Source organism: Chelonoidis abingdonii, chromosome 2 (assembly GCF_003597395.2).
Source record: "Chelonoidis abingdonii isolate Lonesome George chromosome 2, CheloAbing_2.0, whole genome shotgun sequence".
NCBI classification, from domain to species: domain Eukaryota; kingdom Metazoa; phylum Chordata; order Testudines; family Testudinidae; genus Chelonoidis; species Chelonoidis abingdonii.
The window spans coordinates 49,648,618-49,674,822 of record NC_133770.1 but is presented as its reverse complement, the minus strand read 5'-3'; the positions used below and the strand labels follow the sequence as shown (position 1 = coordinate 49,674,822).

The following is a 26,205-nucleotide window of genomic DNA, read 5'->3' as shown; positions in this document are numbered from 1 at the left end:
CTGGGCTCTCAACCCACAATTCTAAGGGGCAGGGGAGACTGCGGGAACTATGGGATAGCTATGGAATAGCTACCCACAGTGCATGCTCTGGAAATCGACCCTAGCCTTGGACCATGGACGCACACCGCCGAATTAATGTGCTTAGTGTGACCACGTGCACTCGACTTTATACAACCTGTTTTATAAAACCGGTTTATGTAAAATCGGAATAATCCCGTAGTGTAGACGTACCGTTAGCAGCATCAAGTTCTTTGACTGTCTCGTAAGTACAAGAGAAAGGGGGTAGAAAATCTTTCAGCATTTCATAATGTATCTGCATAAGACCAAAGTACTAAGGTTGCATGGTCTCGTAAACTGGTATAGTTACGTTTATCCAGAACTCAAAAACCAATGAGGGCAAAATCCTCAAATGCTGATCCTACAACTTCTAGAGAAATGTGATCAGAAGTGTAAATGCTTTGAACCTATCAAGTGATAATTTCCTAGGGCACTTTCAGCAGCCAGATGCAGAAAGCAGTTGTAAATGATATTTAATAAATGATCTAGCATAGTACAGTAAATGTACACAAAGCCAAAAAGAAGTAAAAACCTCAGAACACCTCTTAAGAATCTGTCAAGTTTCCTTCTATATGATATGCTTGGGAGAAGCCTCAGTGGGGAGGGGAGATTAACAAGAACAGCTCTCCATCCATCCAGGTGAATCTTCCTTGGGTACAGATATACACAGCTGTTTCTTGTCCACAGGAAGTAAGCAATATTGTGAAACATGGACTTAAGAGGGTAAATCAGAAAAAGACGTGCAGAATAAGCCTGCTTGATTTCTTTCACAATTTAGGGAGAGGATGGAGGTTTCATGCCTAACTGATCTGACCAAGCTAAGCCTTTAACAGCCTTTTTACTTTCACAACAGCCAGTCTTTTGGACTTAAGGCACTGGCCAGCGATGAGAACATATTTACTGTTTAGCACTTCTCCTGTACAATAGTTATGTATGGTTCTTGGCAATACAGTTGAAGTACCTTCTCCAAAGAGCTCACAACCTAGGTTAAGACAAAAAACAAGAGACGGAAAAAGATGAGGGAAAGCACAATAAGATAATATGGTTACTTGAGAGACTGAAGTCTTAAAGGTGAACAAACAGGGCACAGAGCAGAGGGATAAAAGGAAAGCATGCAAGCTTGTTGGTGTGGCCTGCTTGGGTCACCTGGAGTGGAGCAACACATTCCTCACTACCTGAATCCAGGAATGTGGACAGGCTGGGGTTTACAACTTCAGAGACTATATCAAAATGACAGCTAAAAAGCATGGCATTCTAGCCAGAAAAGGAAAGTTTGGACTGCGCTGTCTTACCACAGGAGGAGCATTTACTGAACTGTTTTATACATCAAGTATCTCTTTTTTGCTAATTCCAATTTCTCATCTGTTACCAGTCCTCCCTCTAAACATAACGTGCACGCGCGCGCACGCACACAAAGAGGGAAGGCTTAGCAGCCTTCTACTCTACTATTCTACTCTGTTTGTCCAGGTGTGACATAAGTGACAACACGTCACATAAGACAATGATTTGTTCATTCTGAGGGGGGAAGGGTGATAATCTCACTACACTCTGGCATCTTTATGCCAAATAAAAGGGACAGAGCAAGTAAAAGAGGCACTCCTAAACCCGCATACTACTGAGGAAGGATTTCCCCAGCGCAGACAATGCAGAGATAATAAAGATGCCATCCAAGGACCCCCTTGCAAGCCAGAGGGCCATGTTAGGGAAACTGACTTAAAACTTAGACAGGCAGCCCTAAAGCAGTATAATTTCCTTTGGGAGCCTCTCCAGATCCAAAATAAAACCAGTATAAGGAGGGCACAAAGTAGCTTAAAGCTCTTAGAGGCATAAAATAGCACTTACCAATAGCATATAAAGAGTTTTCACATGTTGGAAGAAATTTGGCTTAAAAACAGCAAAGCTATTAACATTTAAAAAAAAAGGACTCGGATTCATATGCAGTCTGCACACACATGGAGCAATCACAACAAGGTAAGTAAGTGCGTTAATATCAGTTATTTACACATTAACAGAACACCACACAGTAGGCGGATTCTATGAGTTCATGACAGCTTTCAGATTAAATTAATGCACTGTTAAGATTTAGCTGACAAATCTGGGGTTTTGTTGCTTTTGTTTTTAAATTAGATGAAAAATATTGTTTTCCAACATTAAGATTTGAAACGCACAGTTTCCAAGGAGTCTCAAAAGAGTTGAGCCACCAGAAAACCCACACACACACACACACCCCTCTGCTGTGCGCGAGCACACACAGCCCTTCCTTAAACACGTACAGTTATTACAGGAAATTCTACCGTAAGTGGCCTGTTGTCACCAACCCCATTCCACCCATCTTTGAAAATTTTGCTCTTGATATTAAAGGCTACTCTTTTGAAACAAAACTCCAATAGGACAGAATTATAGTTGCTATGTCTCAATTGTATTTCCTGACTTTCATGCACTTCATTTCTTAACCATGCTCGTATGAGTGTACAGATACGGTTAAGATCTCTTAACTGACTGAGGAGAAAACCAGGGGAAATGAATTTTCAATAGGGATCTAGTTTCTTATTTCCATACATTATATAAAAAATGAGTCAAGTGAAGAGGAAAAAACTATTTACATTTATGATGTGTCAGCAAAAAGGAAGTAGCTCTGTATCAGTTTAAGTATTAAGGGGATCTGACACCTAATTTTTTTTTCCCTCTCCTTCGCAGCAACATCATAAATGGAAAACAAAATGTATATATTATATAAAAAGCACGAAACCAAAACACTCAAAGCTCCATTGAAAAAAAATCATTTGTTTTCCATGAAGAAAGCAAACCATTAAACTTGACATTAGATTTATGAATTATATCCATTTATTAAAAAATATTTTATGCATTTTTTACAATGCCATTTCTGACTCAACCATTTATTATTATTTATTTTTGCCAGAAATGCATGAGACAACTTTGGGGAAAATTAGCTGAAATGTTTACCTTAGTAGAAATATAGGGTGGAACAGGATAGTTAAGGCAGGGATTGTTTAAACTTTTCACAACTGAAAGTTAAACTGTCAGCTTGGCCATAGAGTACAACTAATTTGCTTAAAAACAACAGACTACAGCCTTTCATATTATTTATACAGTGTGTGGCCAGCAGAAAGTACAGATCTGAAATTCAAGTTGGACTCTGACATGGGAAGGGGGGGTGTCTCAACCCCTCAGAGGCAATACTTTTAAAACATAAGAGTGAGATGCTGCCCGGTTGATTTCAGCGGGATGTATTCAGCAGCGCTGGCCGAAAATATTTCAACAAATTTTTTTCTGACCAAAAACATCATTTTTGTCTAAACCGAAAGTATTGAACGGAAATGTATCAGTTACCATGAAAATTTAGTCTGGAAGGTTCTCTCAGGTCCAGGATGGAACTTCTCATCAAAATGAATGAGAGAAAGAAATCCATGCTGTTAGGGCACTCACTGGGGATGTGGGAGAATCATGTTCAAATCCCTGCACTGAATCAGGAAGACCAAGGACTCAAACATGGTCTCCCACCTCCCAGGCTTTCTGGAAATTAAGTTTAAAATGGTCTCATTTTCATTCTGCATCAGAACAAAAACAAGTCTTTAAATCTCCACATTTTTCACAAAATGAAATTATTTTCTGGCCAGCCCTAGTATTCATTCCATGGCCCTTCTTTTACCACCACTGTTTTAAGATGCAACAGAAGCTTGCACCTTGATCCTGAAAAACAGGCATGTATGAATTTTATTCACTGGAATAAAATAATTAATGTAAGTAAATGCTGGCAGGATCAGGACCCAGATTATTTTGTTGTTGTTTTACATTCAACAGATACTTTTCTTTGTTATAGCTCTTACAACAGAATAAGAAGTTTTATATATATGGGATTAAACTAAACCAAATAAATAATACAAGCTGGAGTTTTGTTGTTTTGTTTAAGTATTCCATCCTGAAGTTAAACAACAACAACGAATTCCACACATACAAACATGGCAGATTGAGAGCAAGGGAGAGTTACAACTGAAAGTTTTGCTACAACATTAGAAAAACACACATCTAACCACCTCTGGGTTTCTCTTTCTACTTCTTTCCACATATACCAGAAGAATTACATCTGAACATTGTTTAATCCATTTTTCATATAAATTTATCCAAAAATCTGAGATTAATAGAACATTTGTTCCATTTGGTAGCTATTAATAGGCAAGTACTGTAATGTTTCTTTTGGTACACTATACATAACAGATCAAGAAAATAAGAGTTATTGCAAAAGGTGCTTTGATCAAAAATTTTAGAGAATTTGTAGAAACATAGCATACATTTAAAACTCAATGTACTTTCTAAACCAAACATTGGAAATAATTTTATAATTCTACTAGTCAGAATGCAGCTTTAAACTAGTGTAAATGGTGGATTCTCTGTAGCGAAGTCTTTAAAACATTATTTGAGTATTTCAGTAACTCAGCCAGAGGTTATGAGTCTATTACAGGAGTGAGTGGGTGAGATTCTGTGGCCCGCAATGTGCAGGCGGTCAGGCTAGATGATCATGATGGTCCCTTCTGACCTTCAAGTTTATGAGTCTATGACACTGGATGAATTTTATAAGAGCTATTAACCACAATTTCGAAACATTAATTCATGACATTCATTTTATTCAGGCAATTACTCAAAACATGTTATAAGGGTTTTTTAATCAACATCCATATAAATAATAAGGGGCTCTTCAATCAACAGCCATCTAAATCTTAATGAGTGTGTGATAGGGTGGACTAGACCCAAAGGCCCCCTACTGGAGGCCTCAGGGTTCTGCCACACCCATCCCAGGAAAGGAGCAGTGGAGGGGTCCTCTAAGAGGCCTAGAATGATTGCGAGGAAGCAGAGGTGCTGCTGGAATGGTCAGTCGGGGTCAGGAGAAGCATCTAAAAGGAGCTGCAGAACAGAGCACCAGTTAGTTGCTACTTGGAGCTGGAGAAGAAAGGCAGAGACTGGAGGCGCAAGAGGCTCCTGGCTGGCTGGCTGATAGGACTGAACCAAAGACAGTTTGCTAGCAGGGACTGGGGGAGCAATGAAGGAGCTCCTGGCTGGCTGCTGGGACTGAGTAAGGACTGAGCCCAGCCAGAGGGCTGCAGGAAGCCAGTGTCTCTAGGGAGGAAGCCCTGGGGACAAGGCCCCATACCAGGGCTGGGACTTCTTAAAGACTGAGCCCAGGGAGGGTTAGAGAGACACTACCAGAGGGGTACTGAGATAAGCCCTGGTGGACGGTATACCCTGGAAGGGGTCCATTCTAATTCACGTGCAGACAGTGTGTGCGACTTGGCCGGATGGCTGAGTCATTGAACAAGAAAAACAAACAAACAACCACCTGACAACCAACGAAAGGGGTCACCAAAACTGAAAGAACGCGGACACACTCAACCAGAAGGGGGCACCTGCAAGAGGTGAGTGCTGATCCCATTACAGAACATGTTTTACAAGGTGCATCCACTATAATAGAACAAAGGTAACATTTGGGCCCAACTGCAATAGCTGAAGCCATTTTAATTTGTGACCTTAAAGTTTCACAAGAGCTTTTTAAGGGAGTCTATTCCTGTAGATTTCTTCCGTAGTAATAAGTACTAAGGGTTGTTTGAAATCCTACACTTGAGAAGTCTTATATAGTATAGACTTTCTATTGTTTAGAAACATTCAACTGTACAATCAAAGTGCTGCTTTAGTTCTGTGTTCATTATTTTCTTCATGTAGTAATACTTAAATTCATTTTTATTTAAAACTGCTGCTCAACTTCCTCACAATTCATACAAACTTCAGGTCTAGGTCTTCATTGCACAGAGATTCAATCAATAGCGAGATTTTAAACAATGGGAAATACAAGAAACCCCTGGGAGAAAAAGGAAAGTAGGGGCTGCTCTCCTAAGCATTGTTCCCCTTCCCTACCGCCATACAAGCAAGACATCCCAGTCCAAAATAATGGTGATCAAGTCTATTATCTTGCAGGGCATGGACCAATCTATACTGAACCCTGGAGGATTGTGAAGCTGAAGAACACCTCTTTCAAGATTAGACTTCCATAGAACTAGGAAGATCCAAAAATTTAAGGAGCAGGGTCAAATTCCCCTGCCACTTCAATGGGAGCCACCCCTGATCCCCACGGACATCCAATATGAAAATTCTGGGGAAAACTTCTAAGTGCGAAGACACAAAGTGTCTCGTGTGGGGTTTTTCCTGAACATGAGTTCATCACTGTCCAGGTTACTAAGGCTTCACAGTAAAAAAAAAAAAAAAAAACACAGAAGTACTGGGCTGCTAATCACATGGATTGTGACATGGAGACCCCACATGGGATCTTTGAGTTGTTTTTTTAAAATGTGAGCCCTGAGAGAACCCTAAGCTATACCTATTGGTGTGGCACTGTGTCCCCCTCTAGTGGTGACTAGGCCAACTAGAGATTGATGAGCCTGCTCCAGCCTTAGCTAGGAGACCTGGATCTTTTAACCCAGGCAACACACGCTCATTCATTAAGATTCAGAGATCCCAAAGTCAGTCCCCACTGCTAACAACCCACCCAGGGTGTCGCATAACTTCATGAGGATCCCAAGCAATAGAAAAATCCCAGAGTCCCATTAGTTCACTTAGCTCAACTGACTGACAATAAAGGGGGGGCTGCAATATAATATGCATATATTCCCAGATTTTTGGAGCTTGAGGGGTGTGCTGAGCATTGAGATTTGTGCACTAGGGGTTGGGATCAGTGGCTGGAATGTTCTTTGACTACTCTCTTGCTTTAGGGAAGGTTAGTAGGCAAAGATGCCCAGAGCCCTCCATGCACACTTTATAACATTTAGTATAATTTTATGTGTTGCAAAAGGCACACTGTACTAACAATAGAGACAATGAAGTATTTTAAAAACCAAAGACTCAAATGTATGTGTATACACACACACAGTGAAATTTCTTAAAAAACACAGTTTAGAAGTAAATATGTTCTAAAAATAGAAGGAAGTTTATTCAATCTGTGCAGGCCAAAATTCAAAAGCATAGTTTTACCAGATACAAACTGTACATTAATCTTTTCCACAATTAAACCTTTGTTACCAAGCTAATCCAACACAAAAATTCTCTCTCTAAAGAAACTTTATCCTTAGAACATATAAGGAGACCCTTTTAAGAGTGATAACAGCATAATCTTCTCACTATGGTATTAGATTTATAATATGACTTCTGCAGTTGAACTGTGTCACCCATTATCTATAAAGTGACAGTTAATATCAATTTAAATTACAGCACTTTTGCTTTACATACTTAAGATAGCTGCAACGTTTATGACAAAAGCTTCTAGAAAATAGAAAAGAAAGGGAAAAAGTGATTCAGTGCTAAATGGTTCCTCACCAGCAACTTTCAAATCATTTATATGGCAAGTAAATCTTAAACAAGAAAATACTGCCTAATTAACCTTAATCTCACAATATTAACAAAAGAAGCATGTCAAATGAACAAATATTTTTAACAGTTTGATTTATTAAGCTGTCTTTGTAAATATTTTTCCCCCACTTAAAGAAAGATTAAGTGGTTTGCAAAACAGGTTACTGTTTGTTTTCTATATTATTTTCCACATTCCCTTTTGAAACAACAAAAGACAGACAGTTTGGTGAATAACAATCATCACTACCATGCAGGACACTGGGTAAAGGGAGAAAGTAGGCCTCTCAGCTAATGGAAGATTAATATCAGGCAAAGTATTACATGGTTGAGGTGCCACATTTTTTGCAGGATAGGTGCTGAAGACATTTTTCAAGATGTTTGAATACTGAAGCAGTCCTGGCAACTGTTCACAAATATCAACTTTCCCGATGAAAGTGTGACACTGTGCTCATTCTGTGGTAAATCTAGTTTGGTTGTTTGCTCCCAATACTCCTATTGGTAGGCTGTTTCAGACCTCACTCCTCTACTAATATCCAGTCTAAATATATTAATGGAAAGTTTATATCCATTTGTTCTTGTAACAAGACACACTTACAACAAAAATAGCTCTTATCCCTCCCTGGTGTTCACCACCTTGATGTATTTAGACAGCATAATCATATTCCCACATCAGCTTTCATTTTGCTAGGCTAAACTAGCCCAGTTCTTTTAGTCTTCTTGTAAGACAGGCCTTCCATTCCCCTGATTATCCTTATAGCCCTTAGAATCATAGAATATCAGGGTTGGAAGGGACCTCAGGAAGTCATCTAGTCTAACCCCCTGCTCAAAGCAGGACCAATTCCCAACTAAATCATCCCAGCCAGGGCTTGGTCAAGCCTGACCTTAAAAACCTCTAAGGAAGAAGATTCCACTGCCTCCTTAGGTAACACATTCCAGTGCTTCACCGCCCTCCTAGTGAAAAAGTTTTTCCTAATATCCAACCTAAACCTCCCCCCACTGCAACTTGAGACCATTACTCCTTGCTCTGACATCATTGAGAACAATCTAGATCCGTCCTCTTTGGAACTCCCTTTCAGGTAGTTGAAAGCAGCTATCAAATCTGCCCTCATTCTTCTCTTCTGCAGACTAAACAATCCCAGTTCCCTCAGCCTCTCTTCCCCAGATCTGAGGCACAGGCAGAGTACACTGCACTCTGGCTGTTCCCAGCTCCTCAAGGCCTTCATAAGTTCATGAGCTCCCCAGCCCCCTAATCCTTTTTTGTTGCTCCTGGATCTTTCAGCTTTTAATCGACATCCTTTTGTATCGTGGGCCAAAACTGGACGACACAGAGTACTCAGTGAGGCCTCACCAATGTAACATATGTAAGGAATGATCAATCCCATCGATTGTGGCAATGCCCCTACTTACACAGCCCAAAAAGCCATTAGGCTCTTGGCCCAAGCGGCACTCATGATCACTCCAGCTTTCATCGTTCCTGTAACCTCTAGGTCCTTTTCTGCATAATTGCTGCCATAGCCATTCGCGTCCTAGTCTGTAACAGTGAATGGATTCTTCCATTCCTAAGTGCAAGACTCTGCACTTGTCCTTGTTGAACCTCATCAGGTTTCTTTTGGCCCAGTCCTCTAATTTGTCTAGGTCCCTCTGTATCCTATCCCTACCCTCCAGCGTATCTACCACTCCTCCAAGTTTAGTGTCATCTGCAAACTTGCTGAGAGTACAGTCCACACCATCCTCCAGATCATTAATGAAGATATTGAACAAAACCAGGACCGACCCTTGGGGCACTCCGCTTGAACCAGCTGCCAACTAGACATGGAGCCATTGATCACTACCCATTGAGCCCAACGGACTATAAGGTGGATAGAAAGCTGGCTAGATCACCTTCTCCATACCTGTTCTAATTTGAATTAATCTTTTTTGAACATGGATGAACAAAATTGCACTTAGAATTCTAGATGAGGTCTTGATAGTGCCTTGCACAATGGCATTAATACATCCCTCTTTCTAATGGAAATTCTCACCTGCTATATCCTAGGATCACCTTTGCTTTTTCATGGCCGCATCATTTTGGTGACATTTTATATTCCCCAAAACACTGCATACAAGCTAAAAGTTGGAACCTCCTTAGGAACAAAGTGTAACTTTACCTTATACAACTGTAGTGTTTGAAAGTACTGGCTGCTTTCTGGCATTCCAAGCACAACTGAATAGCTCCTGGATAGTCCTCCTCCTTAGGGAAAAAATGCAATAGATAGCTAATGTAACTTTTGAAGCAAATATTGCAACATACATTTTTAGACTAAAATTAAATGTATGGGAAAAAACAATGCTAAAGAGATCTGTGGTAAGCATGCTACCTGTAAGGAGAGGAATGTTTTCTTAATATATTATACCAGAATCTGCTTTTTCTCCCTCTAACTATTACACTCATTATATATCACGAGCTTCACAGAACTTAAACGTAAAGCCATTGATTACAAATGAAAAATGCAAAAGGACAAGTTATAAACCGTTTGTTATCAGCTACTATAATAGAAACATTTCAGAATACCAATTCATAGCTACATTCTTCTGCAGGCTCAAATTTAGCTACAAAACTGTACGTTCGACTATTCATAACCATTATAACAGAAGGACAGGACACTTAAGATCAGTATCCCAATCATCTTTTAAAAACTGCTATACTCAGATGAAGTAAGCTATTCAGTGCCATAGAGTAAAAATATTATATAAGCACTACTTGAACTGGAACCCTTAAAACACTATGGAATAAATTCAGAGGCGAGTCTAGAAGATGCATAAATTTATGCAATCTATTACTCTTTTCAGTCCTTGATCAGCTTAGACCAATTTACAGTGCTCTATAATGTCACCTCTAAATTTGGCCCACTAAGCCTAATGGAACTCTAAAATCATGCAATTCACATGCACAATTGCCAGAATAGAAGGATGCAGCAACAAAAGCAAGTAAAAGTAAGTCACAAAAAACAAAAGTAGAAGTAAATACTCCTCACAGTTATTACAACAATTTAGATTCCCTTACTCCCACTTACTTAAATGTTGTAAATTCATTGACTTAAATGGACCATTGACCAGGTATGAATCCGGCCCACTTGTGTTTAAGTTATGCCATTTTACTCATGAATTTGGACTTATGGGTCAGATTCAGAACTCGCCATGTAGGCACAATTCCAAAGCTTATAATGTGTCTGAATATAGTTCTGTATTTTCATGTTTCCTACACAGTGCCCTCAGATTTTTTTTTTAAACCCACAAAATTCAGAAGCTGCAAATTCTTTTTTCAAAATATAAAACATGCAAATTCAGTAGACTGACACTCACTTTACTCATTTGTTTTTTCAAAAATTATACATTAAACACCATACATGAAAACATGCATCAGGAGGTGCAAAACAAGTAAAACCACAAAATATACAGTTCAAAGACAATGATACGATGAAAAGGGGACAATCCCTGGGGAAAAGAACACAATTGCCAAAAGCAATTAAATGTTCCAACTCACAAATAAAATAATTCTGCCAAGTCATATGTGCACGTTAGATCATATCGTATGTTAGACAAATCTAAGTTATATAATCAATTTTTGCAATGCCACAAGGCAACGATCTCCAAGTTTGGGAGCAATATAGCATAAGTCTTTCACAAGGCTGACCTCTTTTAGTAATGCTTATGAAATATCTTCTGCTCAGAACACACTCCTTGAGCACCAGAGATGGTAACCTGATTTCATCACAGTTAAGACTTGCTGGGCACATATTCTTTCATCCAGAGTAAAGTAATTCGTTCTCACGGTATGCCAGGGTAATGAGTGCAAGACTTCATATTTTGATGAATGAATTCCTTTCAAGGTTTCAGTATCTGTACTAATATGTACTGACATTTGTTGGGGACAGAAATTCCTTTCTTGGAATAAGAGGATTTAAAAAGTGCTCAGTGACTTCAGCAGGCCCATGCACCAGATGGCTGATTCTTTACATTCTACACCTACTGTGAAGGTTTACTGAATGAAAATAAGGGGTTAATTCAAGCAGGAGCCAATGTAGGTACATGGAAAAGTGGACAATGACTTCAGATACTCCAGTTTACCAATACTTAAAGGTAAATTGTCATTAGCGCTGAAGTTTTACCTCCACCCATATTGAGTTAAACAGCTTGTAAAAACTGGAGGAAGAATCCAGGTGGGAAAAATTGAAAAAGAAAAGAACTTTGGAGTGGATAAAACAAATGGACTCTGAAGGAGAAGGGAGTGAAGGCAAAGACTGAAGGCAAACTAAACCCCAGTCTCCAGAGGCTGGTGCATCTGCTTTATTCACACTGTTGAGATTAAATGATATTTTGATTTAGGAAGGCTCTGTTGGGTCACTATATTCATCACCAGTCACATCCCCAAAAGCAAGGACTTGTGGGTGCCAAATCCAGCCAGATGTGCTGAGCAATCACGGTTGTTACACAGAGTGCTCTACTCATGAGAGTCAGAGAACTACAGAATTCCACTCTGAGACAGGAGTACTTGTGGCACCTTAGAGACTAACAAATTTATTTGAGCATAAGCTTTCGTGGGCCACTGCCCACTTCATCAGGTGAAGGTGCAGGGCCTGTCACCTTACCGGGTGCACTCAGAAAAACCTAATGGGACAAAGGTCCTGTTCGCCCTGCACTGCAGCATTTGCAACTGTCTCCTATTGCAATCCTCTTACCTACTCCATTCTACCAATGACATCCTCTTTTCATTTTCCACTCATCTGCACACGCCTCCATGCTCTTAATGGAAGGCCCTCCCCATCTCTGTTCACCAAGCCAGAACCTCTCCTCATTCAAATCCCTCCTGAAAGCCCAATTTCTCTATGTTGCCTACAAGTAGCAAGTTAAACAATATAAAAAAAATTAACGGAATTCTCAAAACATGCATACATGCTGGAACCTTGAAACCCCTTGAGCTTCCTCACTTTCTGCTGACTGCCCCCACCCACTGGAGGGCGGGGGGAAGGGGTGGAGGAGGGAGTAAAAAACACAGCTGAATGTCACACAGTCAATCTATTCCTATCCCCTGTGTGCTGACAGATGCTTCTGTAGCAAGCCTGTACAGTACATAATCTTCGGCAGTTACATGGTGATGTGAGTATTTTCCTTCACCTGTACTAAAAATATCTGCTAACATGCAACCAGATAAACCTCACCCTCTTTTTGTCCTCCCAGTAAAACCACATCCTGCTTTAAAACACTGGTATCAGAAAGGACAGACACATAAATAACGAAGACCTAACAGAATCCTTATTGTACTAATTAGAGCCTCAACCCTCAGATCTACATATCTACAAAGCTCTGCCCACACACATCCAGTGGCAGAACTGGAGCCTTGAACAGAATCCCAGGCATCTTCCAGTAGATTAGCAGTTGGTGCCATACACACAATATTTCTGACATTAAAAAGCAAAATTTCTGATAAATCATTTTCTTTTCTTTTCTTTTTTTTAAATATCCTCTGTGTTAGGAAATAAGAGTGAAAGAAATAAAAAGGATGGAAACAAACGTATACCCATCTACAATAACCATAAAATAGTTTGAAGTAAACTTACCTCCAACATTTCACTTAAACGTACATCAGTTCTTTGCTTAAAAAAAAAAAAAAAAAAGAGCCATAAGAAAACTACATAATTAAGAAATATATTTTACCATTAAAAAAAAAAATCTGCACATACCAGTGTTTTTATTGTTCTCAGAGACTTTAGCAGTCCAATCAGCAACTGTCGTTTTCTTTGATTTGCAAGAAGTCCCAAACTAGCTTGAGTAAAGCCTTCCTTTGCAATATTCAGGTGCCTGTAGAAGTTAACAATACACAGAACAGTCTTAGCTAATATGCAAAATAAAGAATTTTATATCAAATAGTCTAACATGTAGGCCTCAACGCACATTACAAACTCTGAATGACCATCACTGCTAGTGAAATTCAGCAATTACAGTGACAGAGGGAAATTAGAAAGATGCATTTATCCTTTATTTGGAGTTTGTCCATTCCAATAGGAGGCAGAACTTTCAGTTCACACTTTGGACTTAAGTACAGGAATTTACTAGTAATTTTGTGTTAGTATCTACATCACAAATAGGAAATAGCTCTAATAAAAAGTAATCAGTTCATATTAAAGTAAATGAAGGGGTTTCTTTCTGGGAGGGAGAGTAATTTTGTTTTTAAACCATTTTGTTCCCTTTCAATCTCTGAACAGCAGACAAGTGTGTCACTAAGTATGTACCATACCTCCTTCCATTTGTGCAAATGACTGCAGCTAACTGAAGACCAGTTTGTAAAGATGTAACTCGTTCAAGTTCCTACAGAGAAACAAGATTTCAATTTACTCTTCCAAGAACGCTTTTTTGTGTAAAACAAATCAGATGCTCTCACCAATCTCCAATTAATTTACATAAACCTATAATCTAGTCCCACATTTCTCAACCTAAAATATATTTCAGTCACCTAATCAGTAAAGGCCAAAGCACTGATAGCATAATGTGATGTTAGAGTTTCCATAAAGGGAAATAAGACAATTTAGAAGTTCTGCAAAAACACTTTTACAGTCGCTCATAAAAAACACAAGTATCTACAATAGAGAATTATTTAGAATCCATTTTTACTGAAGTTGAAAACTCAACATAAAATACTTTTGCTGTATTTATAAACTGCAACGTTTTCACAAGAATATTATTGCCGCCATTAATGAAGTTCAGCCTAATGGAATGATCAAAGCTTCAGGCACATGCACAAAGTTTAATTTGCATTAATAAACCAATAATTGGCAAAGCAGGCAAATATGCTATACACAACATTTTGTTTCACAATATTTAGGTATTCATCAGCAATTCAGTACATATCACTTTGCAATGACCCTTAACTGTGACCCGTTGAATTTAGGCTGTGACCACTTCAGGGCAAGGAACGCAGCTTCAAGTCTTTTTGTGAAACTCCTACTACATTTTGGGGCTATTAAAAAAAATCACCAGGGATTTTAAACAGCTATTAGTTTATCTTTATTTGGCAATACATTATAGAAACGTTTACACACCCCCTATGTAAAAGAAAAACTGAACATGTAAAAAAAATGTATATTGCACTTGTGACAGGGTGTGCATACCCTTCACTAGACAAAAAAGAATTAACTCCACATTATGGGCAGAGGAAGTCCCACCCCCACCAGACCATGCTGGGCATGCTCCAACTGCTGTTCCAGTATAAAAGAGAGCAGACTAGCTCAGACTAGGCCAGGAGTGGGCCATCTTTTTGGCCCGAGGGCCACATCTGGGTGGGGAAATTGTACACAGGGCCATGAATGTAGGGCTGGGGCAGGGGGTTGTGGTGCGGGAGGGGGTGCAGTGTTCAGGTGGGAACTCAGGGCAGGGCACTGGGGATTCAGGGCAGGGGATGCAGAGTGTGGAAGGGGGCTCAGGGCAGGGGGGTTCAGGGTATGGGCTCCAGCCCGGCGCTGTTTACCTCGAATGGCTCCAGGGTGGCAGCAGCACACAGCAGGGCTAAGGCAGGCTCCCCACGCTGCTCCGAGAAGTAGTCAGCATGTCCGGCAGTGGCTCCTGGGGGTGGGGTGGGGCAGGCGGCTCTGCCACGTGCTGCCCTCGCCTGCAGGTACCACCCCCAAAGCTCCCATTGGCCATGGTTCTCCATTCCCAGCCAACAGGAGCTGGGAGGGGCAGTGCCTGCAGGCAAGGGCAGCGCACGGAGCCATCTGCTCCTCCTCCCTGAGGGGCCACAGGAACGTGATGCTAGCCACTTCTGGGAGCGGTGCGGGGTCCGGGCAGGCAGGGAGCCTGCCTTAGCCCCACCACGCCACAGGGCTGGCAATCCCTACAAGCCAGATTGCAAACCCTGATGCAGTGGAGCAGGGAAGGCCCAGGTCCCCCTACCTTGCCCATCATCATCCCCCTCCCCATCCCCGGTGGCAGCCCCTGACTCTGGCCATTAGGCCGCGGAGCCCTGAACAAGGGCAGCCATATTGACTGCGGCCATTGAACCACACAGTCTTAAGTCCAAGGACAGTCTGGTAGACTGTAACCACGGTGACACCACACCCGTGATTTACCCCAAAGGGAAACAGGGGTGTGCACACACCATAACAGCACTCTATTTCAAAATGTGACAGATGCTTTCCAAACACAGAGAACGGAATGGCCTCTACTTTAAAATTCTATAATACAAAATTTGATTTACATTTAAAAATCTGACCTGATCTAACTAGGTCATTCTAACACCATCTTCTGTTCAAAATAATCAAAGATATACTATGGAAGTAAGATATCATTGCATTCACAAGAACAGTTTTTCCTTTCCTTACTAAGGTCTTTGGTTCAGAAAAGTCAGAAACTAGATCCTGGTTTGAGCAATGACTTAAATTCTATTCAAAGATTGTTAGGTACAGTATGAAGCAATCTCTGCTTTAAAAAAGCTTTGAATAGCTAAGGCTTTTGCAGGATTCATGACTTCCTTTTTCATGAAGTGCATTTAATAATAAATCTAATCTAATAGATGGCATCCAACTGAAATATTTCTGGATGTATAAATTTAGTAAAATTTGTCCTTTGGACACACTCAAATTGCATAGATTAGGGACTGGGATGGAGTACAGCTATTAGGTTCCTAGGGACAAAATCCTCAGTCCAATAACCAGACTGAGAAGCTGGGCAGACATACTCCCTTCCCTCAGCCAGATACAGAGCGGCTCTTCAGTGTCACATCAACCCAGCAGCTGCAACAGTCTTCCTTAAAAAAAAAAAAGTGCTCCTCTTTCGGGGAGAAGACACCAGAGAATCTGCAGAATGGAAAATCCACTGGCCCAGTCTATTCCCCATTAGTCCCCCCAGGAAGTCCTCACAGAAGAGGACCCTACTTTACACGGGATGCATATCACCTCTGTGACCTCCTTCAACCATGCAATGGAAATGCACTCACTTCCAGGGGATCCTGTGCAGGGTGAGGAAGCAAGGACAGGATTTGCGACTAAATACAAGCTATCATCATAAAGCACAGAACACAATTATTAAATACATCACAGTGAGTCAGTCGGAACGCAAGCACTCAGCCCCTCAGATAGGATTCTGTTAGACACTTGCAGGATAGGACACCCTATTTTAAAGTTTGAAAAGTCATGATATTGAATCCAGACACACAAATAGCTCCTGAGGAGCCTTAGCTATGCAGTTAACATGCTCAGACTTTTTAAATAGGATTATTGACTCAAACACACAACTAAGGGGCTTTTAAAGTGCCTCTTATTGGCCTGACAGATTTTTAACCATCCCTTTGGAACCACTGAAGCAGTGTGCGCTCTTGTATAAATCCATACATAGTACTGTTTCAAGCCACACTAAAAGGGTCTTTAATATGAAATTAATGCCTACTTGTAATGATCTGTGTGTGCACAATAGCCCATTTGGTAATGCAGGCATCTTAAAATTAAGAAGATAGATATCAGAAGAACATGATGGAATACTGAGTGGGGAAGGGTTTGTAATAGTGAAGCTGTTGTACACAGAAAAAAAACAAGATCCAAAACAGAAAAACTCTGTCAGAGTCTGCCTCAATTGTCCATAAATAGCCTCTTTTAAAAAAAAATATCATTTTTTTATTAAATGAAAATGCTTCTGTTTCCTATAGAATGTCAGATGGGAAGAAATTAATAGTAGTTGTTTTCCTTCACAGGTGTAATTATAGTTTCACTCTCTGGATTTTAACTTTGGGATGAAAAGAATACTTGTCACTGTCAGATCTCCTCTTCCAGAGAAAAGTCAGGTTAGGAACATACTCCTATGGGGATGGAGAAACTGTTTTAATGTTTTACTCTAGGATACTGATGGACCTACCTCATCTGATACTTCCAACAGACTATGGCTCTCAGCCTTTGAACATTCTACCAATGCTTCAGTGGAATACTATGACAATGTCTTATCAAGAAGTATTGACAGGCTAGAATCTCGACACCCACTCACTTTATGCCTTACCGATGAACCACCACAGTTTACAGATGCTTTGCAAATGATGAAGCAACAAGGAAGAAAGCTGAAGCGTCAGTGGCAAAGGTAATATACTAACTCAAAGACTGCTGCCACAGAGACTGGGTTATTCTTACACTAGGGAACAAAAGATTGGTTGTCCTCTCCCTCAGCTTCAGCAAAACTTCATCCAGTGCAACTCTTCAGAACCACGGACATTTCAATACTACTGTGATGGGGGCCTCATTAGAATCTACATTAGATTGGCAAAATGATGAATCCAAGTTTCCCTGATTCTAATTGTCTAATTTGTTTCTTTGAGGAATCCTCACTTTGATTTGCGGAAAAGATGAACCAGATCCTGGCTGACCTGACCAATCTCATGAGAGCACTACCAGAATAAGAGGGTATTAAAGCGATCATTGAAGTTTCTTGGAAATGCCACGTCCAACTTACTTGTCTGTTGGACACACTTCTCATGACTTGGTAGAGACGAGTGGGAAGTTTGGAATTTATTACTGATGAGGATTGTTAATGCCTTCTTCATGGAAGCAAGGTGCAAGCCATCCTTCAACATAAACAGCAGTGAGGCTCCTGCTCAAGCCCCTCCAGCTGCTACCTCATCTATAGCCTTCCATTTCTGGAGCCTCTTATTATGATGATGTTGGAACAGCTCCCATGACATCTCAATCTCATGTTCTCGATTCCTATCAGTCTGGTTTTAGACATGAGTTTAGTGTAAGAATTTAGTTCCTACTGGCAATGGAAACACCACACAACTACTTTTGGATTGTTAGCTGGAGAGTCAATGCTAGATTTGTGGGAATCTATAGAAAGCTCTTAAAACCACTGACCAAGTAGTTTGCCTCATCTTCAGAGGCTTGTTTGAGCTAATGGAATGCCCTTTCATTACGTTCATTCATTCCTCTGGTAATTAGTAGTAGCAGTATTCTTTGACAGGGCTTTTAACTGATTTTGCCTTTTTTAAGAACTAGGGTTGATTTGGAATGGATTACTATATTGATTTAAGCATCTAGGTGCACTGATGGTGGGTACCAACGTGACTTAGGTAAAATAGCCACAGAATATAAGAATTTAAGACTACACTCTCCCACTGATTACATGAATGATCCACAATTGTGCCTGAAAAACAGATCAAGTTGAATTACAGAAACATTAGCAGGTGTGATTTAATAATTCACAGAAGGCATTTACAATACAATACAATACAATACATCAGTTCATTATCTTACCTTAACATATGCAGGCTGCTTTTCAAGAATCAAGTCTGCAACCTTTTTAGATACCTTGAAGGGGAAAATATTACATGTGATGTATCTGGAAAGTATCCAATCTCTATGCTGAAAGATCTGCATTAAGAACTCTGAATATTTCCTGTAATTCTTAATCATACATTGATTAATACATATGCCAAGAAAGAAGTAAACATTTTAAGATAATGACCACACTTCTCCCACAAGTAAAAACAGATGTATGTCTACAGCTCCATCTGGGAATTAGTAGATGTTTTCAAATTAACCTGTTAGCCCTTTACCAGCTAAAGAGCACACTTGAGTAAAAATAGAAAAGATATGGAGCACTGGAGCCTGATATATTCTGTTTTCCATGTTATTAGTGTGCAATTACAAATTAATCACCTACACTGGAGATTATAAACTAGCATAAATTATATATAATATGGTATCTGTATGAAAGGAAAGTTTCCTTTGTAGTTTGTTTAATCATCCTGTGCATGGCAAAATCAACTTAAGTTTTCCTTTGGTTTGCAAGACATAAGCATTTTAAATTATGTTTTGCACTGCTCTGAATTAAATTGTAAATGAAAGGCTATTCTATTCTGAGAATTACACCCTGCATTGAATTTAAAAAATAAGCATCTTTTCAGTGTACATACACATAAGAAAGGTTGAACACGGAAAAAATACCAAATAAGCGATCAGTGATTTATATAGAAAATCATGTTCAAAACAGTTTTCTTCCAGCACCTGAAATGAGGGAATGCTTTATGTTGTTCTTAAGCACTTCTCTCTAACACTCCCAGAGATAGGAATCAGAGGAGAATCTGGCTGAAGCAATCAACCAGCTCATCCATCTTGTTGGCTGAGGAGAAATGGAGATGAAGAGGTTCTTTATGTGCTAACTTAACTGGGTTCATACCTTTAGGGATCCAAGATTATTTTCGGCCTCACGCAACAATAATCTTAATAAATATAGTAAGAACTACTGGAACTCACAACACTTCAGTGGCATCAAGTTCTACACACACAACACAGGAGAAAACAGTTGTACTTACAGCAGCTTGTTGTTGCTTTAATTTGTCTCTGTATTCTTCCATTACTTGAAGACTAAGAACTGGAGGAAGCTTCTGCATGTAGAAGACAAAATTAAAACCAATGAAAAATGAATGTAGAGGAAGCGTACATATAATAATTAAATGCATTTAGGAAACAATGTTATGCTTTCACAATCTAATCTGCATTTAAAGTAAGGCAATGATAAACAATGAAAAAGCCAGAGTTACATTATGGTGAGTATCCAGCAATGGATACTCAAAATCTCAGAGAGCTTTTTCTTGCATTCAACAGATTAAGTGGACACCCACCCCAACCGCAGAATCAACACATAACATACTGTAATTTTGGTTAATAACAAAATAAAGCCAAAAATACAGTTTTTCTGCCAAATCAAATCAGTTTCCCAGTTTTGACTGTTTTGGCCATTTTATAAGCAATTTGATCTCTGAATTGTTTGGAAGCACAATGGGCCTGATCCTAAACCCACTGAATCCAATGGGAAGATTCCCATTGATATCAATGGGCTTTGGATCAGTTCCTACACAACCACAGAAAAATCTTAATTCTGGGTTAAGGCAAAAGAAGTCAGCAAATGTAACTGATTAATGTCTTTTAGAATACTGACTTTTTTGGGGGGAGAGGGGGAGACTTCTTACCTCCAACTCATACTTCACAATATCAAAGGAATCATTGGAAAAATACACTTCTTCAATGCTGTTAATTATTTCTTGCTGGGCTTGAGGATCGGTTGGTTGTTCCCGGAGTTCTCTCAGCTCCTCCTTAACAAAAATATTGATTTTAGTAAATGTTACTACATAGAAGGAACATTGCACTCTCAAGACAACCTGCTTTCCAAAGCCATTATACAAGTGAGAGCCCTGGGTACAAAAACAGAAACAGCTGTATTGTTCAGTCTGTTCCAAATATTGGAAGTGGGAGACTATCCAAATAGCAGAACTCATGCTATACTGCTGTGAATTGCTTAGTTATCGCTGTACCAATATACATTTTGTTCATGAAACATGGTACAAATGTCTATGGGGGTCATGTCTTTCCCTGGGTGTTCACAACACTTAAGGAACACTCAAAATAAAAGCAAAATAGATCAGGGGCTATCTTTCAGAAGTGCTGAAGCACTCACCACTTCAACTGAAGTCACAAGGAACCATTTGAAGTAGTGCCGAGTACTTACATCACATCAAAGGGGGTTTAAAGGCAAAGTTAACAAGCACAGTCTTTCCTAAATAAATGATAGACATTCTCTTTTAAAATTATTGTGATTTGTTATGTTCCTGAAAGAATCAGACAAGGTACAGTACAAGCAGTCTATTTCCATTAGCTAAATTGTTTCAGAATATTTCAAAGTGAATTAAATATATTTGAAAACTAAATAGAGAGCATTGCCCTCAAAGTTAGTTTTTCTAGTTTAAATAAGCTGAGGGAATATTTGCATAAAATATTCATGTTGACCATTTCTTAGAAGTTAGTGTATTAATTTCTTAGAGGGAAAAAATGACCAGACCTATGTTAGTGAGCTTTGAGCAAGTTAGAACACACACACACACACACACACACACACACACACACACACACACACCCCCCAAAACCAGAAAGATGAGGACATAAATTGGTGACCTAACTCCACTACAGTCAGTCAAATCAGCAACATATCTATTAGATAGCAAAGAATCATGACACACAACACCAGTTCCACCGGCCCCTGCTAATGTTAGGCAATATCTTAATGGTTAATGACAACTAAGATTCTGACAGATCTTTTTAAAGAGAGGGAGAGAGATAGACAGATAGACAGACATCCGACTTCTATCGCAAAGACAAATTGCCCATAACCCTCAGGCAATTAGACAGCTACTACATCAGACACCTAACTGACAGACAAGAAAAATCAGAGGACTCCAGAAATTTTGAATTGTGCTGCCACCTTCAACAACTGTACCCAAACAAGGTAGGTTAGGCAGTGAGAGGGATAAAGATCAGCCTCAAGTGATGATATAGTAAGCAAAGTCCAAATGAACACTTTTGAGGTAAAATGGTATTTTGCCATCCCTTAAGGAAGTAAATCTTCAATACCACTGCTCCTTGCTTAAAAAAAAAAAAAAAAAAAAAAAGGGTGCACAGACATACGCATGCATGCTATGCAGTTGTGCTGGATGGAACATCAAACTGCATGCAGTGCCTCAGCAAATGAATAGGACTAAAAATTCTATTTTAGACAACCTAGCACTGGTTCCAGCTCCCTCTAGAGCCTCAATCCAGTCCACCCTTCCTTTAAAAGTTAGAAAAGTCTTAAGGGAACAATACTCTTATTTTGCCTCAGATGGATGACAGTATGGCAGCCCAAATCTATCAAATACTTCCACCTGCAATATTTCCACTCTGTAGATGAAAAACCTCATTTGTCTCATTTGGGCAGAGAGATTTTAGGCAGTAAATCTGACCCAGGATTTTTAAATCCACCGTGTTTTCAAATACTTAAATCCCCATAAATCCTTAAAAGTCACAGCAAAATACAAACAAAATCTCTACAAAGGGAATCCGATAACAGAGAGCATGGGGGGGGGGAAAAAGTCTTTATATGCAATCAGTTTTGACTTTAATGGGCTGCCTAAATAGTCCCTAGCTCCCCACATTATTCAAAATAAAATAAATTCGTACTTTACACCAAAACAAGAGAGACCCAAAAAAGCAACGCACTGAACATAAGAATGGCCACACTGGATCAGACCAATGGTCCATCTAGCCCAGTATCCTGTCTTCCAACAGTGGCCAACTGCTTTTCTGGAAGAGTAAAAGGAGCAAAGGAGGTAGCATAACAGCATGAAGTCAGTGACCCATCTGTACTAACCTTTTTCACAATGGAAGAAAAATAAACCAACAGTAATTAATTGCTCTGATATTTTGAAAAGAAATGGAATTTCAAGCTTCTTGATTAAAGAGACTTAATAGTGCTTCTGGTGAAATGTGCTGCTCAAGAGTTAAAGTAATAAAATAGAAGGACACATGATTATATGAAATAGGTTATATCATTGGGTGCAGTAATTTTTTCATCTTATTTCCAGAAGTAAATGGAGAGACTCTTTAAAAATGTTCTGTTACTTCTTTCAACCCTAGCTGTCGTGATTGACTATGTTTAGGTGCCATTTGGTGGAAAACCTGTGAAACTGTAGTTCAAAATATATGTTTACCTAAGAAAGCTTAGTGCAGGGGCAATTTTCACAAAGCCCTACTCTTCACCCAGATTTCTAGTGGGCGTTATGGATGCATGAGGAGGCTGAGGAATTTACCCAAGATCACAGCGACTAAACAACACACATTTTGGTGGTCAGATATAAGCCATGGTCAGTGGATAGCAATCTTAATATGCAAGTATATACATACACTGGGCAGTTGAGCAGTAAGAAAGATGTTTAACGGACTGGATCGTACATGGATTGGTAATTGGATATCAAGCCTGTTACGTCTAGGTCATTAGCTTGAATCCAGCCCATAAAAAACAAGATATAAAATTTATGTCTGAAGACTGCTGTGCAACATCTTCCAGCTTTTTAATGGCTTATATGAAATGACTTTTGGTCTCAAACCTGTTCCCAGTGAACTTGTATGTATAAAATCACACACCACTACCAAATTTGGCATCTTTTTGGTTCTCTCAGCAAAGTGGCAAGAACTGAATGAGCACAACAATTAGGTACTCTCTCACACAGACGGTGGTCCCCCCAGGTCAGGTTTAAGGCACTGTGATATGGATGTACGGTACTGGGCCTGGGGATAATTGAAGGACAGCACTAAAACTAACACACAAACCTAGAGAAGAAAGCTGCACTGAGGTCGCTTGCACTGATCTTATTGACTGGTTGTGGAATGGATTTGCATGTTAAGGGAAGATTTTTGTGTATAGCAGCTCCATGCAGACAGAGAGGAGGAGGGGGATGCTCTGGATTTAAAAGGTTATTTAAAAATAAACCATTTTGATCAGTCCCAACTTCTGAGCTCACCAAGGAGGTTTTCATCACCCGAAGACATACGTGCCCTAGTCAGGTGTAGTGAGGAACAGAACACATTTAGAGGCACATGGTTTGTTGCCCTCACAACACACTATTTTATTTTAAAGGAGTCTACTCTAACCTGATGCTTTAATGTCCTTTAGAAAATCATTTCCTAGCAGTCTCCTTGATAAATCATAGCTTTGTGTCAGTACACAGAGACTCCTGTTACAAGCTCAATGCACTATAAAATATCACCCACAAGGAACAGGTGGCTGATTTAAAAAGAAAAAAAATATTCAAAGGCTGGGAACTGGGACAGATTAATCTGTACTCTGGGTCACTGCAAGTGAAATGACCTAACTTGTCATCTGAATGTTTGTTTGACTCCAAGTTTTGTTGGTTTCTTTTTTTTTCCTGAGCTTTGCAATCACATGGGGGAGGAGGGAGAAGAGTATTTTAAAACACTTGAATTTTTAACATTTTCCCAAACCACTGACACAGCAAACTTTGTGCTATGGAAGAAGTGTTAAAATTCTGGACCTCTCTGAACATTTATACGGAAATCAGCACGGATATTTAATATCCTGGATCTAGACTTCTTTATAGAATTAGCAGTTATGCACTATCTGGGAGAAGATGATTCTGCACAAAACTAAAAAGTGGTAAATTTGTGGTGAGACATAGCTAACAAAGTGACTCAGAAAAGGGAAAAAGCAGCAGAGAATCTTGTGGCACCTTATAGACTAACAGACGTTTTGGATCATGAGCTTTCGTGGGTGTTTCTCCTCCCTTGGTTTTCACACCTCAACTGCGAGAACAGGGCCTCATCCTCCCTGATTGAACTAACCTCGTTATCTCTAGCTTGCTTGCTAGCATATATATACCTGCCCCTGGAAATTTCCACTACATTCATCTGACCAAGTGGGTATTCACCCACGAAAGCTCATGATCCAAAACGTCTGTTAGTCTATAAGGTGGCACAGGATTCTCTGCTGCTTTTACAGATTCAGACTAACACGGCTACCCCTCTGATACAGAAAAGGGAAAACAATTCTATATGAACCCTTCCCAGAAGGACTACAGTCTCAGAGATTGTTCCACCGAACATTAAGAAAAAATCCTGGGCTGTCCTACACATTCTTTTCTTGAAGACAAGCTAGATGGCTTCGTTCTCTTTCCATGGTCTGTGCCAAACATGCTGTTCATATACACACACAAAATGTACAAACAGACCTCACCATACACTGGGACTACAAACACGCCATCAAACTACAGCTCCTAGCCTGCCCATTCTCAACTGGACTGGTTCTCAAGTCACTAAAGCCACCAAAGGCTAACCCAACCCCTCACTGGGAGGAGAGGATGTTCCAGCCCACTCTGTGCACAAAACTTTGATTTGTTTCTTAAAGATTCAATATCCCCCATCCCTTCAGTTAAGATCTGAAAAAAGCTCAGTCTCTATCTGAGACATCCAACTAGTGCTCCAGCCCTACCCAACTTAATATACCTCTACCTCGATATAACACTGCCCTCAGGAGCCAAAAAATATTACTGCGTTATAGGTCAAACGGCGTTATATCAAACGTTCTTTGATCCACCGGAGTGCGCAGCCCCGCCCCCCTGGAGCACTGCTTTACCGCTTTATATCCGAATTCGTGTTATATCAGGTCGTGTTATATGGGGGTAGAGATGTACCCCTAATATTTCTATGGTTAACACATTGGCGGAGGGACTAGCATTCAGGCATTTTTACATCATAAAACTTTCTTCTCCTCCAGCCCCACTTGCATTATTGATTTTTCTTTTAAAAATGTCCTGCAAGTCTTTTAATATAAGATCTCATGTAAATTCATCAATCCCAACATTTATTCAGAACAGACTGCCATAAGGAAATTGGGGCAGAGTGAGTCATATGGCAGTCACACAGAGAACAACAGACACACCAAGGAACAGAAAAAATAAATTAGCATGTTATTGAAGTGTATGTGTCCAAATGCATCCATTTCTTCCCAGGATGAAATGAGTCACCTATGCATTCCTTCTTTACAGTGAGGAATTCAGCAGGCAGTGTGGTGATGTTATTAAGATGTCTGTTTATGAACTGGTATATTTTTGGAAGTTTTCGCACTCCATCTCCTATAAAATAGGCTCACATTACTTATGCTGCCAATATACCATTTCTCTTACCAAATAGTATGCAAAACTAATCACATGTTCATGGTAGGGACACTTTATCCTGCCAGGTTTAATACTGCATGCATCCTTGCAAGAGAACACTGCTGATCAGAGGGGTCCCTTTACTGCATAAGGTCACCAAAACATACCCAGCAATGGAGAGAGAGAGATAGGACAGTGGAAAATACTTTGTTGAACTATTACTGGTCCTGAAGTTGTGTATTTTTAAATAG

General features: G+C 39.8%; 1 protein-coding gene across 2 annotated transcripts in view; it reads right to left on the bottom strand.

Moving 5' to 3' along the window:
* VPS50 (VPS50 subunit of EARP/GARPII complex) overlaps nt 1–26,205 on the bottom strand; it is a 184,313-nt gene that overhangs the window by 140,999 nt on the left and 17,109 nt on the right. For both annotated transcript variants that reach the window (XM_032785379.2, XM_032785380.2), the window contains exons 3-9: nt 20,447–20,569; nt 19,790–19,861; nt 18,729–18,782; nt 13,742–13,812; nt 13,188–13,305; nt 13,065–13,100; nt 9,615–9,697 (exon numbers count right to left, since the gene is read on the bottom strand). In XM_032785379.2, the coding sequence (XP_032641270.1) occupies nt 9,615–9,697; nt 13,065–13,100; nt 13,188–13,305; nt 13,742–13,812; nt 18,729–18,782; nt 19,790–19,861; nt 20,447–20,569 (557 nt within the window). The remainder of the gene's footprint in view (nt 1–9,614; nt 9,698–13,064; nt 13,101–13,187; nt 13,306–13,741; nt 13,813–18,728; nt 18,783–19,789; nt 19,862–20,446; nt 20,570–26,205) is intronic.